Source organism: Drosophila subobscura, chromosome A (genome assembly GCF_008121235.1).
Source record: "Drosophila subobscura isolate 14011-0131.10 chromosome A, UCBerk_Dsub_1.0, whole genome shotgun sequence".
Taxonomy (NCBI): Eukaryota; Metazoa; Arthropoda; class Insecta; order Diptera; family Drosophilidae; genus Drosophila; species Drosophila subobscura.
The window spans coordinates 8,308,450-8,320,781 of NC_048530.1; the positions used below are offsets into that span (position 1 = coordinate 8,308,450).

Sequence of the window (12,332 nt, forward strand, 5' to 3'; positions counted from 1 at the left end):
CAATTAGTTGTATTTTTATTGGCAGCAGTTTAGGAGGGGGAAGCAATTTCTTAGGGCTACGCGTAGATGACGAAACTTGAGGATAATCATGAAAAAGTGTCCACTAAACGTTCTACAACAAAGAATGAGTTTTATGAGTGATCACTACGAGTGCATGCGGATTCGCAGGAGTCTTTGTGGAGAGTGTAATTGGATTGTATAAGCGTGAAGAATTTACAAATATTTTGCGAGGGTTGATTAACAAACTGGATTTGGAGTGGCAGCAGCAAATCTGGGCCAGGCCAGGCCAGACCAGACCAAAGAGTTGCAGGTAGAATTAATCCAATTTCGAAAGCGCTAATCCACGAAGGGAGCAGAGCAGAGCAGAGCAGAGCAGAGCGGGAATGTGGGATCAATGAATGAATCCGATGGCTTTCATTGATCTGCGCCTGCATGGCGATTAGGGGGGGAGATCTGTGCAGATCTGTGCACCACACAGGATATACCCGATAATCCCCCCAGCTTTTCCTATGCCCGACCGAACAGAGCCGATTCCTTTGGGCATTACTATCGCATATATAGGCTGCAGCCGTGCCACAACATTCACAGTTCATCGACGATCCCGACGCAAGTGACAACACATCGAGATGGATGCGACGACACACAGCCCGAAAGTGTTTCAATCGAGCTTCTCCATACGCTCGCTGCTCTCAGCCAAGGGCGAGGAGTACTGCCAGCAGCAGCCCCTACCAACACCGTCCAGCCCCAGTCATTCGTGCAACAGCTCCGAGGATGCCGCCTCCTCCGATGAGACGTCCAGCGGCAGCGGCAGCGGCAGCGGCAGCGGTGGCAGTGCTACCACCAGCCCCAGTGCAACGTGCGGAGCAGACAAGGGTCCGTCGCATGATGCCAGCAAGCCGGCGTTCACCTACAGTGCCCTCATCGTGATGGCCATACGCAGCAGCCCGGAGAAGCGGCTGACCCTCAGCGGCATCTGCAAGTGGATAGCCGATAATTTTGCCTACTACCAGAACCACAAGAGCGTCTGGCAGAACTCCATACGGCACAATCTCAGCCTGAATCCGTGCTTTGTGCGTGTGCCGCGTGCTCTGGATGATCCTGGACGTGGCCACTACTGGGCCCTGGATCCCTATGCCGAGGATCTGACCATTGGCGAGACGACGGGTCGCCTGCGTCGCAGCCAGCAGCATCTGCTGGGACGCTCCAAGGCGGCACATCCCTACCAGCAGCAGATGCAGCTCTATGCACATTCCATGTTCAAGCCGCATGCCGCCTACTTTCCCATTGCAGAAACGGCACGACAGCAGCAGCAGCAGCAGCAGCATCATACGATCATGATGCAGAACTACCATCAGGCAAGTGCAGCAGCGGCACTGGCCCAGGCCCAGGCACAGGCACAGCAGGCGCATCGACAGCAGTCGACGCTATCATCGCACTTCCATCAGCAACAGCAACAGCAGCAGCATCAGCATCAGCAGCATCATCATCGAGCTGGTAACAGCAATTACTACCAGCGACATCAGCAACACAATTATTACTTGCAGCAGCAGCAGCAGCAGCAGCAGCAGCAATATCCCAGCACTTATGCCGCCAAGTGGATGCGACAGCCCATTGAGTGCTTGTGGCGTTAGAAACCAGACAAAATGTTGTGCAGAATCCCTTTGATTGGCACCAAACATTGGCGTAGAACGCGGCTTAGTTAATTAGTTCAACCAAATTAATTAGCAGACAACGTCAAAGACTAAACAAAGACACAGAGCAGAACCCACTCAGGAAGGAAGTGCAGTCCGTCACATACTCAACAGTGCAACAGCACAACAACAGTGAAACAGTATCTAATGCTTACTCTTTTTGTACCTAAGATATGCATAAATGTAGTTCATAGTTTAACATCGTATATATATTTTTTTTTACTATATTTTAAATGAAATTTGGAATAAAGCGTGTTCAAGGGACAAGAAAATTCTTTTTTTTTTTGGTTTTTTTGTTTTGTTTAATTGCTCCAGCGAAAGTGGATGAATGTGCATTGATCAGGAACTTCATTTTATGCTTGGGAAATATTAGAAAACAAATAAAATAAAATACAAAATATTTTACTTAAAATTTGAACTCTAAGAAAACTCTCTCAAAAATAGATATACAAGAAAATACAATCAGTGTTTGTTTTTGTTGGCCAAGTTCACTTTGGGAGGATATTCACAGGCGCATATTGTAATTTCTGTGACCAGAAATGCAATAAACAAATTATATTTTAGTGACAAAAATTGCATCTGCTTTTTTAGCGACTTTTTATTGGCGAAAATATTCATTTATATTTTGCGAATTAATGCATTGAGTCTGCATCAGAGTATCTGTTTTGTTTTTGTTTGTTTGCTTTTAGCCCACCCATTATCATGCCCGACGCAGCCACAAATCTTTGATAACTTTCCCCAACGACTTGGGAGGGGAACAGCGACCGCCCCGCCACTGCCCGATTTGTGCGGACAGATAGTTGACCCTTATGACGGAAATACTCGTATTAAGCATCGTACATCACGAAAGAGTTTTGTTCTTCTGGGGGTCTAACCTTTGGATTTTGTTTTCCTACTTGCTTTGAAGCTGCTCCTTTTGAGATTGGGTTTGCTGTGAGTGCACCTGTCGTATGGTGCATTAACCCAGCCCCCAATGCTCTGGTGTTCAGTGTCATCATCGTGGAGCATCTTTGGCCACTGCCGCTGCCCCTGACTCTGCCGCTGACTCTGTCTATGTGTGTCTCGATGGTACCAGCTTTCGATCGTAACTTAATGCTAGCGGTCAATAGCATTACTGAGAGGCAGCAACAAAAAACGGGCAACACAGCAACAACAAATGGCTTATGAAAAGAGCTAATCTGATAATACAGAATTGAAAGGGGCGGTCACGGCACGAATTCTGCTACACGCTCTTGATACCGATGGCAGCAGCAGCAGCAGCAGCAGCAGCAGCAGCAGCAGCAAACTCCAACTGCAGTAACGACGACCGACGACGTCAACTAAGAAAAAAGAAAAACTTCCATATTGGTATAGTGCACCTCATGGGGCCTTTTGGAACAGAAGGGATCGATGGTCAGACAGCGAAATTGCACTTGGACGGGGTCTCAAAGTTGCGGCTGAACTTGTCTGCACTTGCATTATGGGTAGATACTTGTGCACAGATACACAGATACACAGACACATGCCTGTGCCGTGTTGTACCTGTGTACTCGTCGTAATAGAAGGTTGCCTCAACAGCAGCAGCAGCAGCAGCTGGAGCCGGAGCTGGAGCTGGAGCACCCAAAGTGCTCATAATCTGTCGGGAGATTGGTGGCATGGGACCAGATGTCAATAATTCAGGGCAATACCGGTAGTTTACGGTGTGCCCCAAAAGCAAATGCTTTTCTATACCCACCACAATCGATTACACTGAAAATAGCTACGGAACTACGAGTCGATACCTGCCCGTGTCCTCATCGATCATCAGAGTGGATGCTACAACATCTGTGGCTAGCACATGAATAAGCACAAGTTGGACCTTGGGAGGACTTCATTTTGCACCAGAATAATATATTTATGCTCAGATTTATGCCAGGGAATATTCGTAGAAATGTTTGCCAATAGTTATAGAGGCTTGAATCAAACACATTTCATTCTGCAGAAATTGCTTCGGTTCATCGATTTACTTCCGCACTTCCTGCCCAACTCAGGGCCCGCTGCATCTGCAAGTTGGCCACCAGGAGAACAGCACAGAACAAAAGAAGAGATTAAAAATTGTGCTCAACTCAATTATAAAAATGCAACCCAATCTCAGTTCCCGCGAATCGCCATTTGCCATGCGGCCACTCGGCCATTTCCAGGCTCACATCGAGGCTCGCTTGTGTGTTGTTTGCCATGCTGGGGCCACAGCACACATCTTCTGATCCCGATTCACTCTGCTGCTCTCTTGTCTTGTGGTCATTCGTCATTTTAGGTACAGCAAACAGAGACTGAGACTGAGACTGAGACAGAGCAAGAGCAGGAGCCTGGACCTGGACCTGGGCCCAGTGTCCGGTGCTCAGCTTTGCAGTCCCTCAATCTTCATTTCAATTCCGGGGACCCCATATCCCAGCCAGTTCTCCCCGCCAGTCATTGACACTGATATGTGTGGCAAGGTATGTCTTTTGAAATGACAAACTGCAATTTGCTATTCGAAAACGTTTAAAGTAATTTATTTTTTCCCTGCCGAGGATGCCGAGGACGCGATCCGCGCGATGCCATGCCCCCAAAGGAGCTTCAGGTCGGCCCTGGGACCGGAGCTCCAATGTGTGTGTGTGTGTGTGTGTGTGTGTGTGTGTGTGTGTGTGTAGCATCAATGTGCGAATCGTTTTGTATTGGGGTTTAATGTCTGGGCCGGATGTCGGATTGGCCTTCGAGCACACCGCCCTGGAACATATTAGCCACAGCCATAGATGCGAGAGCTCCCTCTCTGTCTGCCTCTTTTTGGGGGCAGACGTGACAAACGATTGTGATGTTCCATCTTACATTTAATTAATGACCTCTCACTACTCGCACTGACTGGCAAATCAATTCGTGTATCCCGAGAAGGAACGGCAAGGAGCGAATTCCGTTATGCTAAATTGACTTTGTGAATATTTCATGGTCTGCAGCAATACGAAATAGTTCCGACCCAGGCCCAGTCCATGCTTGACCACTTCGTAGCCGCTACATGTGTCCGTGTCCGTGTCCGTGTCCGTGTCCGTGTCCAACCATATGTCAACCCTTTTCTCGGGGGTGTCCACCGTGCAGCAGTCCTGGGACAGTCCTGCAGATCCCATGTCCTCTCATAAATAATGCAGCCAATTAAGCCAGCTGAATGTGTCACAGCCGACACACACACGCCCGATAAATAGTTATCCTTGCTCAGGTTTTGATACACGTAATCCCAGCTAAATGGTGAGGGAAGAAACTTTTAGCCTTTGATTGGAAAAGATTTCAAGGAAGGAACAGCTCGATGCGAGACTCGAGAATTGGAGGCTCAGAGCTTGGAGACAGAATGCCGTACATAGATCATAAGAGTGATTGCCATACATATGCATCGGACTGAAGGAAATCACTTTCACATTCGAAATAATTGCACTCGCGGCACTCACCTGTGGCACTCGCACTGGCCATTGATTGAGCCAACTTGTGGGCTGACTGGCTGCAGCATCTGCATCTATTAAGGCATCTGCACAGCATACAGATACAGCATACAGATACAGATAGAATACAGATGCACACAAGCTTGCTCTTCTCGGGCTCCACCAACGGCCAGCCATTAATCCTGACCTGTCCGTTCTTCCATCTTTGCCCCAACCAGTTCAGTTCAGTTGAGTCCAACGAGCGTACTTGATTGCCTTTGCTCTCTTCGCTATTGTTGTGCCTCCGCCACTGCCACTGCCACCGCTCAGCGCAGTCTTCTTGTTAGTGTAGCGATCGGTGGCGCCGCCTCCGCTTGACATGGGCCTCCTGCATGCTGGCGCTGGCCATGTGTGTAGCTTCCAGTTCGACACATTTCTACCCACATACGAGCACGAATACTCGAGCAGAGCTTTGGCTACTTGAAGCCGAGATTGTGATTTGTTTGCTGCCATCCATCTCGTTCAGTGCATTATTTCAACACCCATTTGCATGCCAGGCAGGCACAGAGATTCTTGGAGAGATCATCACAAGTGTTAAATATATAAAATATGAACATTATTTTGCAGTACTCCATGAAGGCATTTCCAATGCGGCAACACATCAAATACTTACCTTGGTGACCTTCATTGCGGACAGCTAATTAAATGCCTATTTATTGGCAGAACAACCAATTAGCCATAAAAGGAATTAACGACGAGGGAAGGTGCATTGCATGTGACAAGAGACAGATGGACAGACACGAGCGGCTCTGGGCATAGACAAGACCAGTTCAGATCTTGTTTGTGGAGTGGAGTGGAGTGGAGTGGCAGTGGCTTTATCGGGCTTGTCTTATGCTCATTGTAATTACGATATTTACCTGTCGATTTGTTGTGCAACGTGTCGTGGCCTGTAAACGCGAATGTAACCCTGTCCCGGAGCCGTAAAAAAGTGCAGGTAATTAACAATAATTAATAATGCAAAGCCTTTAGCCTATGTACACTGCTCGTTCGTGTAGCGAGCCAGTGGTCATGCCATCGCATTGTTTTGTTCTGTCTTCTGTCGTTATCCTTGTCCCTGTCCCTGGTACTGGCACTGGCACTGGCACTGGCACTGGTACTAGGTCTTGTCTTGGCATTGCTCTTCTCGAATTGCGTGTAAGAGGCACATTTTGGCAGCATGCGTGAATAAATAAGAGTCTCCAAAGGGATTGTCACCCATGCCACTAAAACAAAAATCCGCCTGTCATATATATCACTCGACACACACACACACACACACACACACACACACACACAGACGGGAACAGGAACAGGAACCGGGCCAGGACTGGGGTCGCTGCCAGACGTAACCGGCCCATAAAATATGACAAACTTAACAACGGCACGGACTGGACAACAACAGAGACAACGGCACAGAGACAGCCTGGAGAGGCAGGAACCGTCAAAGCCAAAGCCCGGAGCTGGGGCTCGGACCAGCACCAGGACCAGGACTTGACCGTACCGCACAGGAGCTGTCGGCATTCGTATGTGCAAGCCAAGAGGGGAGGGGCACCCGTGGACACCCACTTCGCAGCTGTCAATCGTCTAAATCGTTATGGGCACTTGACGGTTAAAGCAAAAATGCAGCCATAAAATGCCACAAAGTCAGTCTCTAAATTATGAACGACAAGAAATGTTGTGACCAGTCAAAGCGACTCCACCGAGCCGCCTGCCCGATGCACGGAGACTGCCGCCGCCTCCCTCCCTCCCTGCCTCGTAGATCCAATCGGTCGGATCGGATCGGATCGGATCGGGTAGGCTTTAATGAATGAATGTGAATGTCGCGAAGAGTTCGGTGCCAATGCGAACGCGATACCCAATGTAATGTCGCATTTCGGATGCCATTAACATTGTGATCACTGTCATCATAATTTATAATTGACTTCCTGGGGAATAAATGGGCCTCGACCACGGGCCACGGACCATTGGGCGTCCTGTCGTCACATCTGCATCCTCCACAGCATTCCCCCCGTACATACATACATATGTACATGTGTGCATACATATATGTATGTATGTATGTATATGCGTCGCATGTCCCCCTCCCGGGCGGCAGCATGACGCAGGTTGGGGTGTAGGTGTAGCTCGGATCAGATCTTTTGGGCAATTCCGGCCTATAGGGCCAATTGAATGAGCTGCAGCAATCAGTACATATGGGAAATTATTATTTGCACTGTAGCCACTGTGTGCGACGTTTACCAACACTGATTTGGCTGTTTTTTTGCACATGCTGTGCATGTTTTAGCCTTGATGCCAGGAACTTTTGGCTGAAATTATTACAAAATTTAAATGCTGTTTAATTTGTATTGGAATCAGCACAGTACACGCATAAATAAAAACAATCATTACAATAAATAGTAATTATATTTATGCCATCTTTGCTTTAAATTTGCTTACCAACTGCATTCAGTGATTTCCCAGCTCGCATTAGGGCAGGGGATTGCATTTGCACGTTGGCAGGATGAGAGATTCAGCAGTGGCTGACGCGGACGCGGACCGGTACTCGTCGGCGGTGCTTAAGCCGGGGCAGAAGGCGCCAATGTTTGCACCGCGGGGCGCACTCGGATGCAGTGAAGCGAAGTTTTGCGAACAAACGAAACCACTTACCTTCGGTCGAAGCATATTTAGGCGATTTTATTGCATTGCCTGTGAAATGAGAAATAAAACAATGTTGTCGCTGGAACCCATCTCCTGCCAAGGTATTGGGGACTGGGGATTGGGGATTGGGGACTGGGGATTGCAGGAAAGGGAATGCTTGAGGTGGCTTTGCTTTCTATTTGCCGAAGAGGACGAGCAGGAAGGAAGTTGTGAATCTTATGGAGAACGCATGACAGCTTTACTGGGCCGCCACAGATTGTTTTTGGGTCTCGAACTCCCCTTCCTCAGCTGTTGTTGTTGTTGTTGTTGTTCTTCTGCTGTTCTTTTTTCGGTACTGGTCTTTTGGCCTGCAGCTTTCCCTTTGTTCCTGCTGGGTTTTTTGTTGCCTGGCTTTCGCCAAACATTTGAAAAGTAATCGTTCAACGAACCGATTGACAAGGTAATCTTCCCGAAAACATGTGTTGCCAATATCAAGGCCGTGCATAGGTCCAGCCCACACACACCACACACACCTATCCGCATCCGCACACATCCGCTCGACCGGCTCCAAAGTGGCAGTGAACAAAGGTTTTTGTGGCTGCCAAAGTTCGGCCAAGAAGCAGGGCCCCCCCTCCACCACACCACACCACACCGCGTCCAGGGGCTAAACTCAAATGCCGAAAAGGGAATGAAAATGATGAAGAACAAAAAAGAAAGCAGCGGGAAAAGTCCCCCGCAGATGGGAGAAAAAGGTCTCACGTGATGGGCGAAACTTGAAGCCGCTGATAAGATTTTGGGCGGCGCATTGAAAAGGGTTTTTCGCTTCCACGCCATCAGGGATGTGGGACAGTGGCAGTGGCAGTGGCAGGAGTTCATGGATTCTTTGGGTTCGGGGCAACGTTTTTCTCGCTTCATCACTTATGCATGCTTTGGTCTATTAGATTTCCGTTTCCGGTTCAACTGCAACGCATAAAAGTTCCACAACGTGTTTGAGGTTTTACGCTCTTTTGGCACACACGTCAATGCGATTTGAACCGCTAAGGCTCACACACCTGCCGAAGGTCCTGCCTCGCCGCTCCTTCCCTCAAGCCCTCCTTTCGCATTGCGTATGCCCAAAGTCAGGGACCAAGGCTTGTGCTGTATTACATATTTGCGTTGATTATTATTATTCTTTTTTGGGCTGAATACACTTTCGTTTCCAACACAAAAGTGGCTCAGTTTGTGTGGCAATTTTTGTATTCTTCTACTTTGTGTCCACGGTTAAAATGGAGCCACATATTGATGGACTGTGGAAGCGTCTACAAGTGTATCCATGAGATTTATGATTGCATTTATTTCATTATTTATATAATATTATTGGAAAAGGATATTCCAAGTTCGTTCTCCTGCGCGTCTAGGGACTAGAAAATACTTTCGAAACTCTTGACATTGAAGCCGAAAGCTGACAGAGCTTTCCGTGTTTTTTTGCTGCTGTTGTTCACATAAGCATTTAATTCGTTCTATGCCGTTGGAATCACACCGATAAGGACGAGCGGACAGGCGGGACGGTCAGGTCAGCTCAGGTCAGGTTGTGCCTGGTTGGATTGATGGGTGGAGAAGAGTTTTTGCACCAGTCGCCAGGAGAGACAAAAGGGTTTCCGATATGTGCCAGGGGTTGGCCCTCTCTCCGCTGCTGCCGCTCGGGGTTTATCCCCAGCGAGAGTTATTGTTGCTGATTTCTTAAGTGGCCCTCACATCACATCACAGATGCCCTGCTCGGCCACCCCAGCCCGTCTGTGTGTTTGGGTGCACTCTCCTGTTCCTGTTTCAGATATGTAATAAATAAAGAAACACTCGTCTCACCCATGGCTCGTTCCATGATGGATCGGCCAGCCAACTTTTCATGCATATTAATGCCGAGTTTAGCAAGCTTCTCTTTGCTTTTCCCTGCATTGCCGCTCAACATTTCGTTGGGCTCTTCACGTACTCGGCGCTGGTTCATAATTTCAACGTTAAAGACAACCCACTATTGGGGGATGGCGGCTGCAAGCTCAAGCTATTTAAATGACCGACTTACAGCCAAGCAAAGATACGAAATGTATCTACATGACGACAGCGAATATAACATCTAATTAGAAAGAGATTCTCAGAGTTCATCAAGATCCATTTTGAGGCATTTTTCATGTATCAACCTAAAACATAGCACTGCAAATTCAAACACATTTAATTGGATATTGTTAGGTCTGCTTAGAACACTCGAATTAATTGTTTTAATGTAAAATCGTAGCCCAAACGTTAGGCCATGCTGAGTGAGAAGCTAAGGAACAGGGCAGACACTTGCACATATATTCGTCATAGTGCAAGGGTCTGAGATGGCAACTCTTAGACCTCAAGTTTGTCATCTGCCTGGTACTTGCTTTGCTTTAACTTGTTTATGTTTCGCTTGCAGGCTCCCCACATTGTTGGATTTCTGTCCTTGCTTCAGCTCGCGCTCAGTTGATGTTGCCACCGAGAGCAGAGTGTGCCCGCTTGGCGCCACTAAATGGCATATATTTAAGCGTTTTGTATTAAGGTTGCAAATGAAAGAAACATGCCCGTAGATACGGGCACACACACACACATAAATGATTGCAAGTACGAGGATAAGTACGAGTGTGTACGGGGTGCACCATATGGCAGCATACACGTACTCCTGGGCATGTAATGGTCGGGGAAGAGCACGAGTGTGTGTACATATATGTATGAGTGTGTAGGGGGTACTTGCACATACTCGTATGTGGTACATAAATGGTGCTACTATCTGGATACGTGTACCATCCCCCCGTCCACCCAGTTCCCAGTTCCCAGTTCCCTGTGGCTGTTAACTGTTTGTTGTTGCCGTTGTTTCTGCGTGTCCGTTGCAGGCTTAACGATAACATTGTGGCAATTTTATTTACCCACAATCTGTTGTTTTTCCACCTCGGTCTCGTCTCGTCTCGGGTTCAGTTTCGAGCTGGGGCCTCGATACGAAACGATACGTTAGGATAGGACAGCGCAGCACAGGATGAGAGAGAGAGAGAGAGTCGGTGGCACAGACAGTATGAGCGCGAGTGCGAGCGTCCTGCCAACAGGAAGGAAGAGAACGAATTTCAGCGGAAGGAAACACTAAAATGTTACTTTAAATAAATTGCAGCAAACCGAGGCTCTGGCTCGGCGCTCTGTTATTTTCTGTACGTGTGGTGTGCCACTGCTCCCGCCCGGACCTGGGCTCCTGCCCCGTTCGTCCTAGGGGAGGGCCATTGCCATTGCAATGGTGAATGGCGTCGGTGTGTGCTGCCCCAGGCCCAGGGGTGACATGGACAACCACACAGCCATACAGCAACCATTTATCCATGAGATACACCCTACAGACACTCACTTCCCCTCCTTCCTGCCAGCCTGCCAGCCAGCCAGCCAGCATGTGCAGATACGTACGATAGGAGTACTTGCAGGACCCATACGACGAGGACGACGCTGCATTTATTTATTTGGACACTGACGCCCTCGCAGTGCCAGTGGCAGTACCAGCACCAGTCCCAGTCCCAGTCCCAGTCCCAAAGCCATAGCCAGTGCCAGGACAGGGCCCAAAGGCAGCTAAATTTACGAGCTCCCTTAATCGATCTAAAATTAAATGGCTCGCTAGAACCAACCCTTTTCGAAGCGAGCCAGAGCAAACCATTTGCCAACTTCCATTTTGCATTTTAAGCTACGAGTATCCACTATCTGCAATCCCAATTATTATCAGTTTTGCAATTTGCAATTGCTTCTCCCTCCACATATGAATGGAATTTCAGACTGTTCTTTACAATTAGCCCAAAGTCAAGCCCTTTCTTGGAACACAAGAAAAACAAGCACAGAAACACACAAAAAAAGAGTTTGAATTGCGAAACGATTTTGCATAGTTCTATTTTATTTGAGCATTTACTCGCTGCCATTCGCGAGTGTACAGTTCGACAACCACTATAATTATGACAGCAACATTGACCATAAAATAAGCCCAATAAATGTAACATCAAGTCTTGCTTCAGCTCTGTGCTGAAATCCACAAAGCAAAGCGACTTATGTATGAGCGAGGCAGTCAATGCAACAAGCAAACTTTGTGCTCAGCATCTGGAGAAGTTGAGTGATCGAACCACAACTTGGTTCCAGGCAGCAAGAACAGTGGACACAGTTCCTGGTCTTATTTGCATGGCACATTCCAGTAGGCAATACCACCGAGCACCCCCACCAGAACGACAAACAAGAAGAGCATTTTGGTTTATGATTTTTCATTGATATTTTATTGCAAACATATTTAGGCTTAAGTATGAGTTGAAGGTATTTGCCTGGTTACTGTTTCAGAACTAACTAACTCACTATATAATTACTGTAGGATTGGTTTTTGGGTAGTAAAAAGAAAACAACACAACTTCGGCATGGGTTTGCGATGCACATCCAGATAGTATCAGTAGATGATCAAAGTGATCACAGATCGCTGATCAGTTGATTTCTTTTTCTTTCTTTTCTTTGTTGTTGTGGTTGGTTTCTTCCTAGCAAGCGTTTCGTCATTGACTCATCTCATCGTCGTCCCTATCATATACAAATACAC

General features: G+C 47.6%; 1 protein-coding gene across 1 annotated transcript; it reads left to right on the plus strand.

Annotated features, from left to right (window-relative positions):
- The first annotated feature begins 626 nt into the window (after positions 1–626).
- LOC117894821 (forkhead box protein G1) lies at positions 627–2,858 on the plus strand. Its single transcript, XM_034802070.1, has 2 exons — positions 627–1,255; positions 2,681–2,858. Exons 1-2 carry the CDS (start codon positions 627–629, stop codon positions 2,856–2,858), a joined length of 807 nt encoding a protein of 268 aa, XP_034657961.1.
- The last annotated feature ends 9,474 nt before the right edge of the window (positions 2,859–12,332 follow it).

Excerpts from the sequence above, each read along its gene's own strand:
- LOC117894821 (XM_034802070.1), top strand. The coding sequence starts at position 627 with ATGGATGCGACGACACACAGCCCGAAAGTGTTTCAATCGAGCTTCTCC. Across the intron at positions 1,256-2,680 it reads CAGCTCTATGCACATTCCAT|TGTCATCATCGTGGAGCATC; the intron begins GTTCAAGCCGCA and ends TCTGGTGTTCAG.